The following is a 19,720-nucleotide window of genomic DNA, read 5'->3' as shown; positions in this document are numbered from 1 at the left end:
AAGTCTCAGGGCCATCAAAGACTTCCCCTGCCAGCACCTGGACTATCCAGTTCCTGGGTCCTTGAAAGGTGAAGCTGGCAGACCAAGATTGAAAATCTACGTACAGACTGCCGTGCACGGAAATCTTTGAGACACCTTCCGAGACGCGGCTGAGGAACGACGCGCCGCCGGCTTTGTGGCGGAAATCTATGCTCCACCTGCATCACAGCTCGAAGATCGGCGCATGCGGCTGGAGAAACGACAAGCAACACCCGCTGACGGAGGCTGTTAACGTTGCAACCCAACATAGCGCGGTTTTCTGACACTGTGTGACCGGATTTTCGATGCAAAATCGCTGGGCGCGGACAAACGACGCAAAGCCTGCCTGGACCCAAGGTGCTTGTCTGGATTGAAGCATCGCTCTCCTGTGGAGAGGAAAAACGACGCACGCCGACCTGACCGGAGGAGGAACGACGCACAGTCTTGCTTGCGAGTGAGAAATCAACGCATCACTGGCCTCTTCCGACATACCCCCGCCCGGGCGGTGTTATTTTGACGCAACCCAGGTACTTTTTCACGCTAACAGTGTTAGCACTGTTTTCTAAAGGATTTAAGACTCTTTTTGCTTTTTAATTCATAAATTGACTTGTGTATGGTGGATTTTTGTTGTTTTGGTCTTGTTTTGTTTAGATACATATTATCTGTTATTCTAAACCTGTGTTGTGTCATTTTCTAGTGATTTTACTGAGTTACTGTGTGTGTTGGTACAAATATTTTAAACCTAGACTCTGAAGTTAAGCCTGCCTGCTTGTGCCAAGCTACCAAGGGGGTGAGCGGGGATTAGCTGAGGGTGATTATCCTTTACCCTGACTAGAGTGAGGGTCCTTGCTTGGACAGGGGATAACCTGACTGCCAACCAAAGACCCCATTTCTAACATTGGTGACGGGCAGTTGGGACTGGACTTGTATTTGTACTTGACATACAGTGATTAAGTGTACACTACTGTTTTCAGTGCAGACAATTACATTACCACATATTACTTGTCTTGTGGTTTTTGCTTGTTCTCTTTTTTGGATTTTCGCCTACTTCCATTTTGTGGTAATCCTTGATTGACTTTTGAACTCCATATGGGAATTTGTTTTTCTGCCTTTGGAACTTTGCACTAACTCTTAATCATGTCTCAATCTGGAGATGCATCAGTTGGAGCTGCTTTTGATCTAGAGAAACTAGAGAGCTATACAGTGGCCCAGTTGAAGCAGTTCTGCAGAAATCTTGCCTGTTCCATTAAGGGCTCCACCAGGAAGGAGGAGCTGCAAAAGGCGATGAGGGCCTGGGTGGCAGCCAAGGAAACTGAAGGGCACACAGAGGATGAGGAGGAGGAAGAGCATTCCATACACAATGGTATTGTGGGTGGGCCTGTTCTGTCCAGGGGGAGGGTCTACAGGGCAGGTAGCATTCTCTCATCCAAGGGTCTGACTCCTGAAGAGTTGCAGGACAGACAGGCAGAGAAGGCTCACCAGTTGGAGTTGGAGAAAATGATGATAGCCATGATGGAAAAAAAGTTATTGTTGGCTTATGAGCTCAGCTTGAGGGAGCTGGATCAGAGGAGCCAGTCTAGTAGGCATGGTGGCAGCAACATCACAGTGCAGCCTGAGAGTAGGGTCACATTCCTAAAGATCTTGTGAAGGATTACAAAGGGGAGGATGACATATTCTTGTGGTTTAAGGGTTATGAGTCTGCTCTCCATATGAATCTGGTCCCTGAAGCTCATTGGGGGGTGGGTCTGTGGAAGCACTTTGAGGTAGAGGGGAGGGATACTCTGACATCCTTAGGGGATCCTCAGGGGCTCACCTACTCTATCATGAAGGATGCCCTACTCACAAGATATAGTCTCACCCCTGAGCAGTATAAGGAAACGTTCAGGTCCTATAAGAGGAAGGAATCTCAAACAGGGTTGGAATGTGTTGATTCATTCTGCAGGTCACTGGATGGTTGGGTGTAGGGCAGGAAGGTGACAACGTATGAGGGGCTTTACAATTTGATTGTTTGGGAGCACTTGTACAGTTATGTTTTCCAGAGCTGCTTCAGCACCTGACAGCAAGCTGACTGACCCCAGGAAGCGGCGCAGGAAGCAGACCGCTGGGAGAGCACCAGGGTCCAGAAGAGGTATGGGAGAGACCACGCCAAGGGTGGACAGGGGCCCTCTCAGACGAAAGGGGCAGATAAGGGTGAACAGGGGGAGTTCTCAAAAGGGCCCCAACCTATTTCCCAGGGTAAGGATTCCCAGCCCCCCAGTGAAAAGAAACCATGGTTCTCCAAAGGGAAACCAAGGGAAGGGGGGGCCCCCACGTAAGACCAGCTGGATCATGTGAGGGGGGGACCCCAAATGCCCCAAGAGTACACTGGCACCCACTGGTGCGCAGTTCCAGGGTTTGGCTAGTCTAGCGCTTTGGGAGGAGTTGGTTCCAGGTGGGTGGGAGCCAGCTGAGATGACCCTTGTCTCACTAGGGGACAGTGAGATGGTCCAGAGAACCCTAGTGCCTGAGAACACTAAAAAGTACAGGCATTGGGTGACCATTAATGGACAGAGGGTAGAGGCTCTGAAAGACACAGGAGCCAGTGTAACTACAGTGAGGAGTCACTTGGTGTCTGAAGAGCAGAAAGATCCCCGGGTACTTCACCTTGTAGTTGTAGTGGACAACTCAGAGCGCCTGTGCAGAGTGGCGCAGGTTCCCTTTGAATGGGGGAGGGGGTCTCAGGTTCCCTGAAGGTAGCTGTAAGTCCAACCATGCCTGTAGATTGTTTGCTTGGCAATGACCTGGAGGATTCCCCTTGGAAGGAGGTGGAACACAGATAACACTTGAAGATGTTGGGTCTGCTTGGGTGGGTATGCGTATCCACCAGGTCAATGGCAGCCTGTCAAGGGGGTCAAGAGCCCCTGGAGCCTGAAACAATGGCCAGGGACCGCCAAAAAGAGGAAGGGCAGGGGGCGTGGGAAAACAGCCCCAGAAGTTCCCATGGTCCAGGCGGAGGTGGAGCCTGTGGGTGATGCCCTGGAGCCTACAGGGGAACAGGTGGCTGAACTGGGGGTGGTCCCTGAGATGTCACAGTGGCAGCAGGAAGGGGGACCCACCAGGGAGGCATTCTGTGAGGCACAGAAGACATGCCCTACTCTAGAGGGTTTGCGGCAGCAGGCTGCAGACCAGGTGGCTGGCAAGGAGCCAGGATCTCACCTGATATACTAGGAGGATGGCCTCCTGTATAGTGAGCCTAAGGTTCCTGAGCCTGGGCCAGCCGATGTGCTGGTGGTACCCCAGTGCTTCAGGGCCTTCCTACTGGGGTTGGCTTATGATGTGCCTTTAGAAGGACATTTGGGGCAGGACAAGACCTATGAACAGCTTGTCACCCACTTCTACTGGCCCCTAATGCGCGGGCACTCAGATGCTCATTGTAGGCCTTGCCAAACTTGCCAGGCAAGCTGTAAGAGTGGGGAGAAATGTAAGGCTCCTCTCCAACCCTTTCCTGTAGTTAGTACCCCCTTTAAAAGGGTTGGTATTGACATTGTGGGGCCTCTGGATCCCAAGACAGCCATGGGCAACAAGTTCATCCTGGTCTTGGTGGAGCATGCCAGCCGGTACCCAGAAGCCATTCCTCTGAGGTCAATCACTTCCCCTGTGGTGGGTCGTGCATTGATGGGGGGGTTTTATCCACTTGGGTTTCCCCAAGGAAGTGATATCTGATAGGGGTACCAACTTCATACCTACTTATATGAAGTCTCTGTGGAAGGTGTGTGGGGTAACGTATAAGTTCACCACACCCTACCACCCCCAAAGCAATGGTCAGGTTGAGAGATTCAATCTCACCTTGAAGGGCATGATAATAAACCTGTCAGAGTCCTTGAGGTGGAAGTGGGACGTCCTCTTGCCATGACTTCTGTTGGCTTACAGGGAGGTGCCTCAAAAGGGACTTGCCTTTAGTCATTTGGAGCTGATCTATGTCAACCCTGTGAGGGGACCGATAAGTCTGGTGAAGGAGGCTTTGGAAAAAGCTCCTAGTAAACCACCCAGGATGTATTCAGTTACATGCTGGCTCTGAGAAATCAGACTGCCCGCTTCAGGGGTCTCGCACAGGAGAACCTAGAAGCAAGTCAGGAGGATATGAAACGCTGGTATGACCAGAATGCCACTCTGGTCGAGTTTCAACTTGACCAGAAAGTGTGGGTGATGGCACCAGTGGAGCCTAGAGCGTTCCAGAACAAGTGGACTGGGCCATTTGAGGTGGTGAAGCACGAGTGAAGTCACCTACCTGGTGGACTTGCAGACTCCCAGGAACCCTTTGAGGGTCCTGCATGTGAACTGGCTCAAGCCACACTTTGAGCACACTGAATTGTCCATGCTCCTAGCGACAGATGACAGGGTGGAGGAGGAGAGTGAGCCTCTTACTGACCTCTTGTCTGAAGGAGACAAACATGGGTCTGTGGAGGGAGTGAAACTCTCCCCCTTCCTGACTGCAGAGCAGCAGAGGGACTGTCACCAAGTGCTGGGACAGTTCACCTCACTGTTCTCCTTGATCCCAGGGGTTACACACTTGTGCACACATGATGTGGATACTGGGGACAGTACACCTATTAAATAAAAGGTTTATAGGGTGACTGACAAGGTCAGGGCTAGCATCAAGGAGGAGGTATCCAAGATGTTAACCCTAGGGGTTATTGAGCATTCCAGCAGTCCTTGGGCAAGCCCTGTAGTTTTGGTCCCAAAGGCTGCTGCACCTGGTGCCACTCTATAACTCAGGTTCTGCGTGGACTACTGGGGACTCAATGCGGTCAGTAAGACTGACACGCACCCCGTCCCCAGAGCTGATGAGCTCATAGATCGGTTGGGAGCTGCCAAATACTTCAGCACTTTTGATTTAACGTCTGGGTATTGGCAGATTGCCTTGACTGAGGGGGCAAAGGAGAGGTCTGCATTTTCTACCCCAGAAAGGCACTTTCAGTTTAAAGTGATGCCATTTAGGATGAAAAATACCCCTGCCACCTTTCAGAGGTTGGTCAACCAGGTGTTGGCTGGGCTGGATGAGTTCAGTGCCGCCTACCTGGATGACACTGCTGTGTTCAGTTCCACATGGGAGGAACATTTGCAACACCTCTGCGAAGTGTTGGAGGCCCTGCAAAAAGCCAGGCCTCACTATTAGGGAAAGCAAGTGCCAAATAGGGCAGGGTTCTGTGGTGTATTTGGGACACCAGGTGGGGAGTTGCCAGGTGGCACCCTTACAGCCAAAGATTGATACCATTCTGGCTAGGGAGCTACGACTGAGGTGAGAGCCTTTTTAGGTCTCACTGGCTACTAAAGGAGGTTTGTCAAGGGGTATGGCACCATGGTTACCCCCTTGACTGAGTTGACTTCCAAGAAGCAACCAAAGAAGGTGATCTGGACAGAGGCTTGCCAGACCGCTTTTGATGCACTGAATGCTGCCATGTGCACAGCACCTGTGCTGAAGGCCCCTAACTATTCCAAGGAGTTTGTTGTGCAAACAGACGCCTCAGACCATGGCACAGGAGCAGTACTCTCACAGCTTAATGAAGAGGGCCTAGATCAACCTATAGCCTTCATTAGCGGAAGGTTACTTCCCCGGGAACGTAGGTGGAGTGCTATAGAGCATGAAGCTTTTGCTGTGGTCTGGGCACTGAAGAAGCTAAGACCCCACTTGTTTGGGACTCACTTCTGGGTTCAGACCGACCACAGGCCCCTCAGATAGTTAATGCAGATGAGGGGTGAGAATCCAAAACTGTTGAGGTGGTCCATTTCCCTACAGGGCTGGACTTTACGGTGGAACACTGCCCTGGTACAGAACACGCCAATGCTAATGGTCTGTCCGGATTTTTCCGCCTTAGTGATGAGAACTTCCATGAGGTTGGGTAGTTGCTCCACACTTTCAGCTGGGGGACACACGTGTTAGACTTGGCATCCTTGGCTTGGTCTCCCCTAACTTTTTGCCTCTGTTTCCCAGGTTGTTGATGTGTGCTGGACTCTGTTTTTGCTGTTTTTGGTACTCTGGGCACTTTACCACAGCTATCCAGTGCTAAAGTGCAAGTGCTCCTATATAACATGTGTATGTAATTGGCTTTCCATGATTGGAATATATGATTTACTGGTAAGTCCCTAGTACAGTGCACTAGAGGTGCCCAGGGCCTGTAAATCAAATGCTACTAGTGGGCCTGCAGCACTGGTTGTGCCACCCACATTAGTAGCCCTGTAAACATGGCTCAGACTTGCCACTGCAGTGTCTGTGTGTGCAGTTTTAAACGGTCAATTCGACTTGGCAAGTGTACCCACTTGCCAGGCCTAAACCTTAAATGTAAGACACCCATAAGGTAGGCCCTAGGTAGCCCCATGGGTAGGGGGAAGTGTATGTTTAAGGTAGGACATATACTAATGTGTTTTATATGTCCTGACAGTGAAATACTGTCAAATTCGTTTTTCACTATTGCAAGGCCTATCTCTCTCAAAGGTTACCATGAGGGCTACCTTTAAACATGATTAATGTGTAGATACACTTTGGGAGCAGATGGACATCTGGAGTTTGGAGTCTCTGAACTCACAATTTTAAAAATACATCTTTTAGTAAAGTTGGTTTTGAGATTGTGTGTTTGAAAATGCCACTTTTAGATAGTAGGCATTTTCTTGCTTAAACCATTCTGTGACTCTGCCCGTCTGTGGATTCCCTGTCTGGGTCAGTTTGACAGTTGGGCTGTTTGCACCTCTCTCTAGACAGTGGCACAAAGGGAGCTGGGATGTAGCCTGCATATTCTGATGAGCCATCTGTGCTAGGAGGGAGGGGAGGAGTGGTCACTTACACCTGAAAGGGCTGTGCCTGCCCTCACACAATGCAGTCACCAACCCCCTGATGTGTGTCTGGGGCCTGGCCTGTGAAAAGCAGGATCTCACAAACAAGAGAGACTTTCCTTTTTAGTAGGCCTACTTCAAAGGCCAAAATGGGTATAAGAAGAGCACCCAAACCCTTGAGAAATTAGATCACTTCTGGGAATCAAGAGGAACCTCTGCCAAGGAGAAGAACTGAAGAGCTGAGGAGAAGTGCTGCCCTGCCTGTGGCTGTGCTTTGTGGAGCTATCCTGCAGTTGCTGCTTCTGCCTGTGAAAGGGGACAAAGACTGGACTTTGTTGTGCATTCCTGCTTGTGAAGAAATCCCCAAAGGCTTGTCCTGAGTTTGCCTCCTGTTGCTGAAGTCCCCTGCCAGCACCTGGACTCTCTGCTGAGACTCCTGCGCTGCCAAGTGGTGCTCTATCCAGTTCCAGGGGCCTTGAAAGGTGAAGCTGGCAGACCAAGATTGAAAATCCACGCACAGACTGCCGTGCAGGGAAATTTTCGATGCACCTTCCGAGACGCAGCTGAGGAACGACACGACGCCGGCTTCCTGGCTGAAATCTACGCTCCACCTGTATCGCAGCTGAAGATCGACGCATGCAGACTGGAGAAATGACGTGCAACACCCACTGACAGAGGCTGTTAACGTCGCAACCCGACATATTGCGGTTTTCTGATGCCGTGCAACCGGATTTGCAACGCAACATCGCTGGCCGCGGAAAAACGATGCAAAGCCTGCCCGGACCTTAGGTGCCTGTCCGGATTGACGCACCGCTCTCCTGCAGAGAGGAAAAACGACGCACGCCAACCCAACCAACCAGAGGAGGAACAACGCAACCCAGGTACTTTTCACTTTTCACGCTAACAGGGTTAGCACTGTTTTCAAGGATTTAAGACTCTTTTTGCTTTTTAATTCATAACTTGACTTGTGTATGATGGATTCTTGTTGTTTTGGTCTTGTTTTGTTTAGATAAATATTTTCTATTATTCTAAACCTGTGTTGTGTCATTTTCTAGTGATTTTACTGAGTTACTGTGTGTGTTGGTACAAATACTTTACACCTAGACTCTGAAGTTAAGCCTGTCTGCTCGTGCCAAGCTACCAAGGGGGTGAGCGGGGATTAGCCGAGGGTGATTATCCTTTACCCTGACTAGAGTGAGGGTCCTTGCTTGGACAGGGGGTAACCTGACTTCCAACCAAAGACCCCATTTCTAACAAATGTCATACCAAAACATCCTGCAGGACTGAACGGGCAAAGAGCCCAACCCTACGGATATAACTGTCCAGGCAGTAGTGCTTGGTGAACATGTAGAGGGAAGCCAACATTGCTGCCTGGGTGATGTCCAGGACTGAAACTCCACGTGCTGCTGCAGTGGTCGCAGTCTTGGCTCTGGTGGAATGATCACACAAACCCTCATGGGGTTGCTTCTCAGCAAATGAGTTGCAGATCTTAATGCGGAATGCAATCCATCAGGAGATGTTTCACTTCTGCACAGCTTTTCCCTTCTTCACTCCGACATACCACACAAGGAGTTGGTCGTTCACTTGTGCTGTCAAAGTAGACCAACAACTCTCTTTTTGGGCCCACCGGTGAAGTTGGTCCTCTTCTTTACCGGGATGTGGCGGAGTGTAAAAAGTAGGCAGGGTGACAGACTGGCCTACATAAAAGGGAGCGATGACTTTTGGCAGAAAGGAAGCTCTAGTTTGGAGAACCAGCTTTTCTGCTTAGATGTTCAATTATCAAGGCTTGGAGAACAAAGCCTGAGACTCACTCACCCTCCGGGCAGATGTGATTGCCACCTGGAAGGCTGTCTTGATGGTAAGGAGCCTGATAGGACAATTATGCCAGGGCTGAAAGGAAGTGCACATCAGCAATGTCATGACAAGATCAAGGTCTAACTGAGGCATAACAAATGGAGAAAGAGGAAACATATGTTGCAAATCTTTCAAGAACCTACGTTCATCAGGGGATTCAAAGAGGGATGGCTGGACAGTCAACCACAGAAAGGCAGATATAGCAGAAATATAACCCTTCAAGATACTCAGAGCAGAGCCCTGCTGGGCACGGAAAAGAATGAGGAGAAGAACCTGAGAGAGGGGAGCAAAAAGGGGGTCAACCTGTTTTTCTGCACACCATGCCACAAACTTCCCCCAATGGAAGGCCTATTTCATTTTGGTGAAGGGATGCCTGGCTACCAGAATAACATCACAGACATTTGGCAAAGGTCAAAAACTGTCAACTGTTGCTGCTCAATCTCCACACAAGAAGGAGGAGCTTTGACAGGTTCAGGTGGAAAAAGTTCCACTGCAGCAGCGACAAAAGATCTTCCCGAAGGGGTAGCCTGATCTGAGGACAGCTGGCCATGAGCAACAGCTGGGGATACCAAACTCTCCACGCCCAGTCCGGAGCCACAAGAGTGACTTGGACCTAGTTGTTCCTGATATTCTTGAGGATTGTGGTCAGGAGTGGTATGGGTGGAAAGGTGTACAGGAGGCCTGAGCTCCACTCGAGACAAGAAGTGTTTTTGAGCAAAAACCACCTTGAAAACTCTAGCATGCAGAACTGTTGACATTACCTGTTCTCAGCAGTGGTGAACAGATCTAACCAAGGCTCTCCCAACTGCTGAAAGAAAACTTACACCACCTCCGGATGGAGACGCCATTCACGTCTGCTAGGCATTTTCAGCTGAGTTTGTCCACCCAATCCTTGAGAGAGCCTTCAAATGTTGAACCACCGGGGTTTGCCCTGACGTTCCAGCCATGTCCAGGTATGCAAGGCCTCTTGACAGAGGGTCCATGACCCCACCCTGCCTCGTTTGTTGCAGTACCAATTGGCAGTGGTCTTGCCCGTGAACACCTGCACTAGCCATCCTTTGATGGTGGACAAAAAGGCTTTCAATGACAGCTGGATCACCCGGAGCTCCAGTAGGTTGACGTGGGGCCCGGTCTCCACTGGAGGCCAGAGGCCTCTGAGCTCCACCTCTCCCAGATGGCCACCCCATCACTGGAGTGACGCAACTGTCACCATTGTCAGATTTGGATGAGGAAAGGATAGGGGTCTGAACCCGTTAAAATTGCAATTCTCTAACCACCACTGCAGATCTGTAGAAGTACCTCTGAGAGCTGGACCATGTCGGAAAGATTTCCCTGATGCTGTGCCCAGTGGAACTTCAGGACCCACTGCAGAGTTCGCATATGCCAGCGCACATTAGTCATAAGCAGGATGCATGAGGTCATGAGGCCCAGCAGCCTCAGAGTCAGTCTCACTGAAATCCAGAAAAGAGGGTAAAACGTTGGTATCATAGCTTGAATATCCTGGACTCTCTATTCAGGAGAATAGGCCAGAAACTGCACCATGTCCAGAACATCTCTTATGAAGAAAAGTATTTGAGAGGGAGTCAGGTGTGACTTTGGCACGTTGATAGTGAACCTCAGTTAACGCAGGAGGTGGGAAGTGGGAAATGACAGCCTGGGGCGAGCCTACCTTCAACAGCCAGTCGTCGAGATACGGGAAGACTGGCATCCCTGGTATCTGTAGCCACTGCCATCACCTTGGTGAACACATTAGGGGTGCTGGTAAGGCCAAAAGGAAGCACAGCAGTTTGAAAGTGCTCATGGCCCACAATGACCATGGGTAAGACCTGTCGGCAGGCAAAAAGGGAATGTGGAAGTATGTGTCCTGCAAGTCCAACACTACAATCCAGTCTCCCAAGTCCAGGGCAGGAAGAACTAGAGCAGGCATGAGCATTTTGGACCTCTAATTCTTAAGGAAAAAATTTAGAATGCTCAGATCGAAAATAAGACAAAGGCTTCAGTCCTACTAGGGCACCAGAAAGTAGCGGGTATAACAACCATGACCCACTTCTAGCATCAGCACCCTCTCTATGGTTCTCTTGGCCAAGAGAGCTGTCACTTCCTGGTAGAGCAAAGAAAGTTAGCCCTCCAACAGCCTGTCACAAGCAGGTGTGGTGGGTGGAGGAGTAGTCATGAAGGGGAGGAAGTAGCCCCGTCGGCCAATCTGCAAAACCCATTGGTCTGTTACAGACCTCCAGTGGGGCAGGTGATGGCAAATCCTATTTCACACTGAGTGCCCATGATGGTAAGAGGACAGGCTCAGAGCACAGAGCTCTGGCTGCCCGGCCCACAAGGTCTGTGGGTACTGCGTCCTCGGCCACGCAGAGGCTGGGAAGCTTGCGCACCGCAGTGGATGAGCGGGTACAGATGCGGCTGGAAATTCTTTTTGTGCCCACGAAAGAAGCAAAAGGTGGATTGGAGGCGGTGTGGGGCCAAGGAAAAGGCCATGGACCTGGCTGCCCTACTATCCTCAAAGCACTCCAGTGCTGAATCCGCCTTGTCTCGGAAGACACAGGAGCCATCAAAGGGCATGTCCATAAGCGATGCTTGGTTATTACCAGAAACGTCAGTTGTTGTCAACCAGGCGTGGCACTATAAGGCCACCGTTGATGATACTGCTCTGCCTAACGAGTCGCTGGTATCCAGGCCACACTGTATTGTGAACTTAGCTGCCCTCCTGTTGGCAACAGCCTGGAAGCGTATGGCCTGGGCCTCCTCCAGAACCATGTGCAGCACCTGCGCAACCAAATCCCAGAGAGAATGAGAGTAACAGCCCAAAAGGCATGTGATGCTCACAGACCACAGTGCCAGACTGGCAGAAGAAAACACATTCTTCCCAATGGTACCCAGTCTCTTGGATTTCCTAACGGGTGAGGCAGTGGACAATGTGCCAGGATTTACATGGGAGATAGAGACTTGGACCACCAAGCTCTCTGTGGTAGGGTGCTGTGTGTGGAAATTGGGGACCCCTGGGGTGGGGCGCTGGCTGCAGGCATTCGTCCTGTTCACAGGAACCCCTGTGCTGGGCTTGAAACATGTCCCAAGCAGGCCATTAGTAAGGGCTTCATTGAAGAGGAGAAGCAGTTCTGAGGCAGTCACAACCAGCTGAATTACCTCAGTCAAGATGTTAGTCTTGACTGCCACAGAAGTAGGTTAAGAGGCAAGAACTCAGCTGCCCTCCTCACCACCCCTGCAATACGCTCCCTCCTCCGTAGCCACTGTAGGGGGAGAAAGCATGCCAGTATCTGGAGACATGTCCAGTCCACTGACCTCTGCAAAATACTCATTTCAATCCATCTTTGTGTGTAAAGGCTAGGATTCTTCAAGGTGAAGTGACCCTCTCGGTCCTCCCCGAGTCCTTTCTCATAGGAATAGGGCTCAGACTCCGACATGGATGGCATGGCTCCAGTTGGCGCAAGGTCAGAGGATGCCCATCTAGCTCTGTGTTGGAGTCGAGGATCAGAACTGGAACAGTGTGGCAGGGGGTACCAACACATCCGGGATCATTGGCATCCAGACCGGTACCGGGGAAAGTTGCGGTGGTATGACTAGTGCCAATCCAGATCCATCTGTGAATCCAAAGGGCCCGACTAGCGCAGACGCACCTCTGCTGGTGGGGGGCAGGCCACTAAAATATGAGGCATATGGCCTCATAAAACTCTTTGAGTTGAGCAGGGGTAACTCTGGCTCCCGAAGCTCAGGGAAGGGCAGAGCCAACCCAGGCGTCGGCTGAAACGCAGAGTCAGGCTTTGAATGTCGACATGCCCTTGTCTCGTAGGCCGATGGACGAAGTGAAGTCAAAGACCACTTCGACTTATTACTCTTCTTTTCTTGTGGGACTTACCCGAGTGGGCCGACAACTTGGAGTGTGCCGAGGATCACCGTTCCTGGGACCCTCCGTTCAAGCGGGATCGAGAGCATAGTTGTGCTGCACGTCTGGCGCCAAGGAGCTTGCTAGATCACTCAATCAAGTCATTGGCACGCATGGTGCAGCAATCGGCACAGGTCTGGGTGTCATGGTTGCGTTACAAGCACCAAAGGCAGACAAGGTGTGGGTCCGTTACCGACATCTGTCGATGACAAACACCACAGGGCTTCAGGCCAGGTCTTCCTAGTGGACATCCCTGTCACTTCCAGGTTGGAGGACACCATGCGGAGCCGACAACACCATCTATGGGCGCACAGGAGTACTGTATCCAGTCTGACACCAGGGGATATTTTTAAGGTAAGGAATCTGCAGTTACAAGTCTCTATCAGATTTTTAAATCTATGCAACAGAGGAACACGTTTTCAGGTAAAGAAATAGAACCAGGTACAACCTCGACTTAGTCCAATGTCGTTAGGATGCATGTGTAGTAGAAGTGAATGGGTATCTCAGCTATCCTACTTGTAAAAAAACTGAGCAATCCTTATATCTGCAAAGAAAAGAATACATTTACTGATATAAAACTAGATAGAAGAGAAATTATAACCCTAATATTCACTGTACAACTGTTCTCGGATATTATATTGATAAGACTGTGGAAACAATTTTTGAGACAGAGAAGGATTGTTAAACATACCAAAGAAGCATTGGCAAAGCCAATAGGTCTTGACTATACAAGAACTATTGGCTTTGGCCATGTGTTTGGCCATGTTGTACACCAGTGTGGCTGCTGTTCAGCATAGCTAAAAGGTATTGGCGTGGAGTTTGGGAGTAGAATGTCGTAACGGGGATTTGTTGGAGTAATGTAGAGTGGAGTAGTGGGAGTAGAGTGTCAGAGTTGAGTTGAGGGGAGTAGAGTTCAGCGGTTCAGTGGCAGAGAGAGTTGTAGAGTGGGGTGGAATAGGGTGGAGGGGGCTGGAGTGGACTGAGGTAGTTGGGTGGACTGGATTGGACTAGAGTGGGTGGACTGGACTGGGGTAGAGTGGAGTAGGTTGAGTGGAGCTGGGTGGATTGGTGTGGGGTGAGATGGATTGGAGTGAATTTGAGTGGGGTGGGTGTTTGGAATGGAATGATAAGGGCTGGGGTGGATTAGATTGGACTGGAGCGGTGATTGGATTGGAGTGATGTGGTTTGGACTGACTGGGGTGGATTGGATCGAAGTGGGGTGGATTGAATTGAATGGGGAGTGGTAGATTGGAGTGGGGTGGATTGGTTTTGAGTGGGTGGATTGGAGAGGGGTCGGCTGGATTAATTGGACTGGATTGGGTTGACTGAACTGGGGTGAGGTGGATTGGACTGGGATAGAGAGGAGTGGACTGGAGTAGTGTGGTGGATTGGAGTGAGTTGGGTGACTTAGAGAGAGTTAAGTGGATTGGAACGAGTGTGGTGGATTTAACAGGTTTGGGGTGTGGTGGGCTGCAGTGGGATGGACTGAAATGTAATGGGGTGGGTTAGATTGGGGTGTGTTTGATTAGATTGGGGTGGATTTGAGTGGAGTGGATTTCATTTCGGTAGAGTGGACTGCTTTGAGGAAGGGTGGATGGATTGGAGTGGGGTAGACTGAACTAGGGTGGGGTAGGGTTCATTGGGGTGGGGTGGATTGAGGTAGGGTGGATCTGAGTGGAATGGATTGATGTGGGTTGCATTGAGGTGCATGGATTGATTGGTCTGGGGTGAATTGGATTGGAAAGGGCTGTTGTAGGGCAGGATGGATTACAGTAGGGTGGATTCGATTGAGTGGGGTAGACAAGGGTGGGTGCATTAGAGTGGAGTGGATTGGGTGGATTGAACGTGGGGCTTTGGATTGGGGTGTATTGGTTGGGGGGTCGAGTGAACTGAATTGGGATGAGGTGGACTGGTTTAGGGGTGGGCTGGACTGGATTGGGATGGTTTGGAGTGGGGTAGATTGTGGTGGATTGGAGTGGAGTGGATTGTGGTGGATTGGACTGGAAAGTGATGGATTGGATGGGAGTGGGGTGGATTGGATGGGAGTGGAGTAGATTGGATTGGTGTGAGGTGGACAGATTGGAGAGAGGTGGAATAGACTAGAGTTGGGTAGATTAAGGTGGTTTGGAGTGGGATGTATTGGGTTGGGGTAGGGTGGATTAATGTGGACTGGGTGGGGTGGATTAAAGTGGATTGGAATGGGGTAGTGTTGGTGGATTGGAGTAAGGTGGACTAAGTAGCAGTGAACTTTATTGGAGGGGGTAGATTGGAGCAGGTGGACTGGTTTAGACTGGATTGGAGTGGGGTGGATTGGGGTGGGTTGGACTGGAGTGGGGTGGATTAAACTGGAGTGGATTGGAGTGGGGTGGATTAGATTGGGGTGAGGTGTATTGGATTAGAGTGGGGTAGAATGACTGGGCTGGGTTGGGATGGATTGTGCTGGACTGGAGTGGGGTGAATTGGGACGGATTGGGGTAAAGTGGATTGGATTGGAGTGGGGCGAATCAGAGTGGGGCAGATTGGTTTGCATTGAAGTGGGTTGTTTGGGAATGGAGTGGGGCAGGTTGGACCGGGCAGATTGTTTTGGATTGAAGTGTGGCAGATTGAAATGTACTGGAGTAGGGCAAGTTGTTTTGGATTGAAGTGGGACAGATTCTTTTGGACTGGAGTGAGGCAGAATGTTTTGGATTGGATTGGGGTAGAGTGGGGCAGATTTGAGTGGGACAGATTGTTTTGGATCGGAGTGGGGCAGATTGAATTAGGGTGGACTGCAGTGGGATGAATTGGATTAGAGTGGGGTGGGGTGCTTAGGGTTGGTGTGGGGTGGACTGGATGGCAGCAGGGTGGATGGGATGGGAGTAGGGTTAACTGGAGTGGAGTGAATTGGGATGAGTGGGATGAACTAGATTGGGGTGAGATGGATTGGACTGGAGCCGGGCCGAGTGGATTGGGGTGGAATGTTTTGGATTGGAGTGGGGCGGACTGGAGTGGGACGGATTGGAGTGGGGCAGAATATTTTGGATTGGAGTGGGGCAGATTGGAATAGGTGGATTCAAGTGTGACAGATTGTTTTGGATTTGAGTGGGGCAGGCTACCCCACTCCAATCTGTTCCAGTTTAATCCAAAACAATCTGCCCCACTCCAATCCGCCCCATTCCAGATTGTTTTGGATTAAAGTGTAGCAGATTGGAGTGAGGCAGACTGGACTGAGGCAGATTGATTTGAAGCGTGGCAGATTGTTTTAGGGTTGCAGTGGGGCAGATTGTTTTGGATTGGAGTGCAGCAGATTGCAATGGGGCAGACAGTTTTGGATTGGGGCCTATTGGAGAGGGGCACAAAGTTTTGGATTGGAGTGGGGTAAATGTTTTGGATTGGAGTGTAGCAGATTGGAGTGTGGTAGATGGGAGTGGGGCATATTGTTTTGGATTGGAGTTTGACATATTGTTTTGGATTGGAGTAGGGGAGACTGGAGTTGGGAATACTGTTTTAGATTGAATTGGGGCAGATTGTTTTGTAGTGGTGCAGACTGTTGTGGATTGGAGTGGGGCGGACTGCATTAAAGCAGATTAGATGGTGGTGGGTTGGGAGGACTGGGGTGGTTTGGAAAGGATTGGATTGGGATGAGTAGTTTGGATTGGAGTGGGCTGGATTGGTGTGGGGTGAGGTAGTGTAGATTGGAGTGGGGTGGATTGGAGTTTACTGCATGATTATGTGTTAAAGTATCACTTCTGAAATTACACATAATAAAAAAACAATGTAGCTTTGCAATATTTAGAACAAGATCACTGTCATCTTTTGAGAACAGTGTCCACAAGCAAAAACAGAAAGAAAACATGGAGCGAAAAGTGAGAAAAGACAAATTGGCAAAATAAAAGAAAGTTAGCTATAAAAAAATAAGACTCTGCAATTTTGATTGTCCTGCTGGACACGTTTTTGCCAGTGACAAGCCTTCTGTTTGCAGGGCACTAGAAGCTAAAAAAACAATATAGCACCTCAATCACGTAGGGAACAGCAGATAGGCACTGATTATGTTGAATCAATCAGTGCTTGGTCCCTCCTCCACACAGAGGAACAGAAAAGATGCTTGAACTGCAGTGACTAATTACGAGGCTGTAAAGAAGAGTGCCAAGCAAGCAAATCAATGTTAAGCGACAGGCGGGCTCCAAGCACTTTATTGTACACAACAGAGTGTTGCAAGCGAGACGCATGCCCTGCCTAGCGCATGCACTCTCAGGCTAGACCTTAAAACGGAGATCACAAACTCTAATGCTGACAATATTGGTTTTTTGCTTATAACATTACCTTATCATATCATACCCCCCTTCTTACACAGCAGTCACAAATATATCACAACTTCTTTATTTGGCATTTGGTTAGCTTAAGTAATATGTTTAGTAAGACAGACCAAACATTCAGCAGTTCCTAAAATACATATCTTACCTCAACGCTCATCTCATCCACATAGGATCCTGAGTATTCTGAACAGTCGTGCAGGAACGCACCATAAGGGCCTACTGAGCCAGCAATCAGTGGCCTTTTCATATCTGAAACAGATTCACTGTATGATTATATGCTCTCATCAAGATAGGAATACTTTAGAACAGTTTAACGTTTAACATTCCAACGTCCTTAACTGCCACGCACACCCCGCTTAAAAGATTAAGGCTCTCATTAGCCGCCCACCAAGTTGTAACCGCCATGCGGCCGCCAATGCAACCGTACTCCCGCGGTGGCCATTATGACATCCCCGCTGGGCCGGCGGACGGAAACCGAGTTTCCGCCCGCCGGCCCAGCAGGGATGTCGGCCGCAACATGGGAGCCTGCTTCAAATGGAGCCGGCGGTGATGCGGCTGTGCGGAGGGTGCAGTTGCACCCATCGCGCTTTTCACTGTCTGCTGTGCAGACAATGAAAAGCTGTGTGGGGCTGTGCCAGGGGGGCCCCAAGACTCCCTTTTCCGCCAGCCTTTCCATGGCGGTTCCTACCACCATGAAAAGGCTGGCGGAAAGGGGACTCGTAGTCCCCTTGGCAGCGCTGCAAGCAGCGCTGCCCTGGCGGATTACATCCGCCGGGACCACTGTGGCGGAAAACCACCAGTCCCGGCGGTGGGACCGCGGCACTTCCGCCGTGGTCGTAATATGCGAGTTTGTACTGCCAGCCTGTTTGTGGTACAACCTCAGGGTTGTAATGAGGGCCTAAGACGTTTAGCTTATTATTTACAAATATGCAATGTCCTTAATCTACATAAAACATCGACTTTAACCTTTGTGGTTTTCATTTTGCCATTGCTGTGTTGCTTCGGATGAGCACTTGTGTTTTTTCACCTCCTGACACAACACGTCCAGAATATTTTTTAAAGAAATGTAACAACTAATGTCGTGAAACTGGGAACCTCCTTTAATTTGCCAGAGTTCAGAAATGAAAAAGGCACGTGTATAATTATTTAAGGAATAGTTGGTCAATGTGTTATGAGCTTGTATGCCTGAATAAATAGAGGTAGTTAAAAAGTTAATACATTTGGAAGAATAAACCCTCTGCTTGTAAATACAGTGCATTTCTTAGTTTGGAAAGGGACACTTGATCTCTTCTCTAAAATGCCTTTAACCATAGTTCATAGAAAGGCCAAATATTAATGACATCATCTTACGGCTACATAATGTTAAAAGGAGCGCATCTACTACATTGTCAAGTGAGTTATGAAGTGGAAATAAAATATGCTGTGAAAGAAAGCCGTTTAAAGGATAGTGACTTTCACTGTTGCCCTTTATAACAAACATTGTCAAAGTCAATCGGACTCGCTTGTGGTAAGATGAAAGGGTTAGTTTGTCACTAAATAAAATAAAATTGGCTATGAAGAGTCGGATTATGTGCAAATATACGTTTTTATTGTTTATGAAAGTAAAACTACAGCAACGTAAAATTTTTATTACTGAAGAGCAGTTGTACTTTGAACACAATAATTGCAGATACCATGCTTAAGTACAGCAACCTACAATCAGGAGTCCCGTTATAATGAAGAAAGCAGATGCCAGCCCTAACGAACATCCAAAAAGCTAGACTTAGGGGTGCCCAGGTGGCATATTACAATGATACATGATAGAGGGCTCAAACTAGTGATACATTTGATGTCTGTTGAAATAATAATACAACAGCTGAGCAAATATGACAGCTTAAAGATAAACTCGACCCTTACAACCACAGCTTGAAAACAGGGATCATGTAAGCAATATAATGATACATGCGTGTGTATGCTGTCGTGATAAACACAAAACGTAATGTAGGACAAATCTTCGTAAACTAGCTATCTAACCCCACCATAAAAAGTTAAACTTTCGGTCACAAAATAGAAACAGGACACTGCTTTTATTTGAAGATGTGCGCTTGAAATACTATTCCTATTCATAAATCAGGGATGTGCAATTCGCACACAGGCTAGTTTGTGAATGAGAATGGGGGTTTGGGAAGCAGTCGGCCACAGATAGGTCTGCCCCCCTTAAGTATAGTAAGTTAAGTTGGTTCGATGTTAATACATGCAGTCATAGGCTGTAGGGGAAAGCTAAGGTTACAAACTGTAGAACTGCAGTACAATAGGAAGTAGATGGTTGCGGGGTTAGGTATGTGGGTGGCACGGTAGAGGTGCGGGTAGGAGAAAGGATAGTTTATTTGGTGTATAGCGAGGCTTCAATTATGTGAGGCAGAATGCCCAGGAAAATATTGTGATGAACCCTGTTTCAATAAAGTAGCCTTTTTCACGCAAATCAAGTGGTCTGCTGCCCCTCTGTCCCAATGGGACTTGGGGGGCAGCAGACCATAGGGAGGTCTGTAACTCGGGGATATGCGGAGGGTGGTGCTGTCCAGGCGACTGCCATCTTGTTTGGACTTCAACATTTTGGGGATATAGCCCAGGGGTTTTATCATCATTTCAGGTAGAGGTGACCTGGTGACTGGTGGTAGGAAGTGCAGAAAGGAATTACTTGTGTGTGGTGTTAATTCACTGTGTAGCTCGATAATCGGTATGGCAAACGTTGAGGACAAGGTTACAGAGGTGATGCGCCTATTAAAGGAGGTTGGGCACCTTGACCTCATGGTAGGATATAATGCGGCAGGGTGCACGGTCCACCTGGGTCGCAGGG

General features: G+C 49.2%; 1 protein-coding gene across 2 annotated transcripts in view; it reads right to left on the bottom strand.

Moving 5' to 3' along the window:
* Positions 1 to 19,720, bottom strand: part of LOC138250115 (uncharacterized) — a 276,374-nt gene that overhangs the window by 169,949 nt on the left and 86,705 nt on the right. For both annotated transcript variants that reach the window (XM_069204562.1, XM_069204563.1), the window contains exon 4: positions 17,030 to 17,133. In XM_069204562.1, coding sequence (XP_069060663.1) covers positions 17,030 to 17,133 — 104 coding nt within the window. The remainder of the gene's footprint in view (positions 1 to 17,029; positions 17,134 to 19,720) is intronic.

The sequence above is a fragment of the Pleurodeles waltl genome, chromosome 8, assembly GCF_031143425.1.
Source record: "Pleurodeles waltl isolate 20211129_DDA chromosome 8, aPleWal1.hap1.20221129, whole genome shotgun sequence".
NCBI classification, from domain to species: Eukaryota; Metazoa; Chordata; class Amphibia; order Caudata; family Salamandridae; genus Pleurodeles; species Pleurodeles waltl.
The sequence above is the reverse complement of the archived record's forward strand: the minus strand, read 5'-3'. Positions and strand labels throughout refer to the sequence as shown.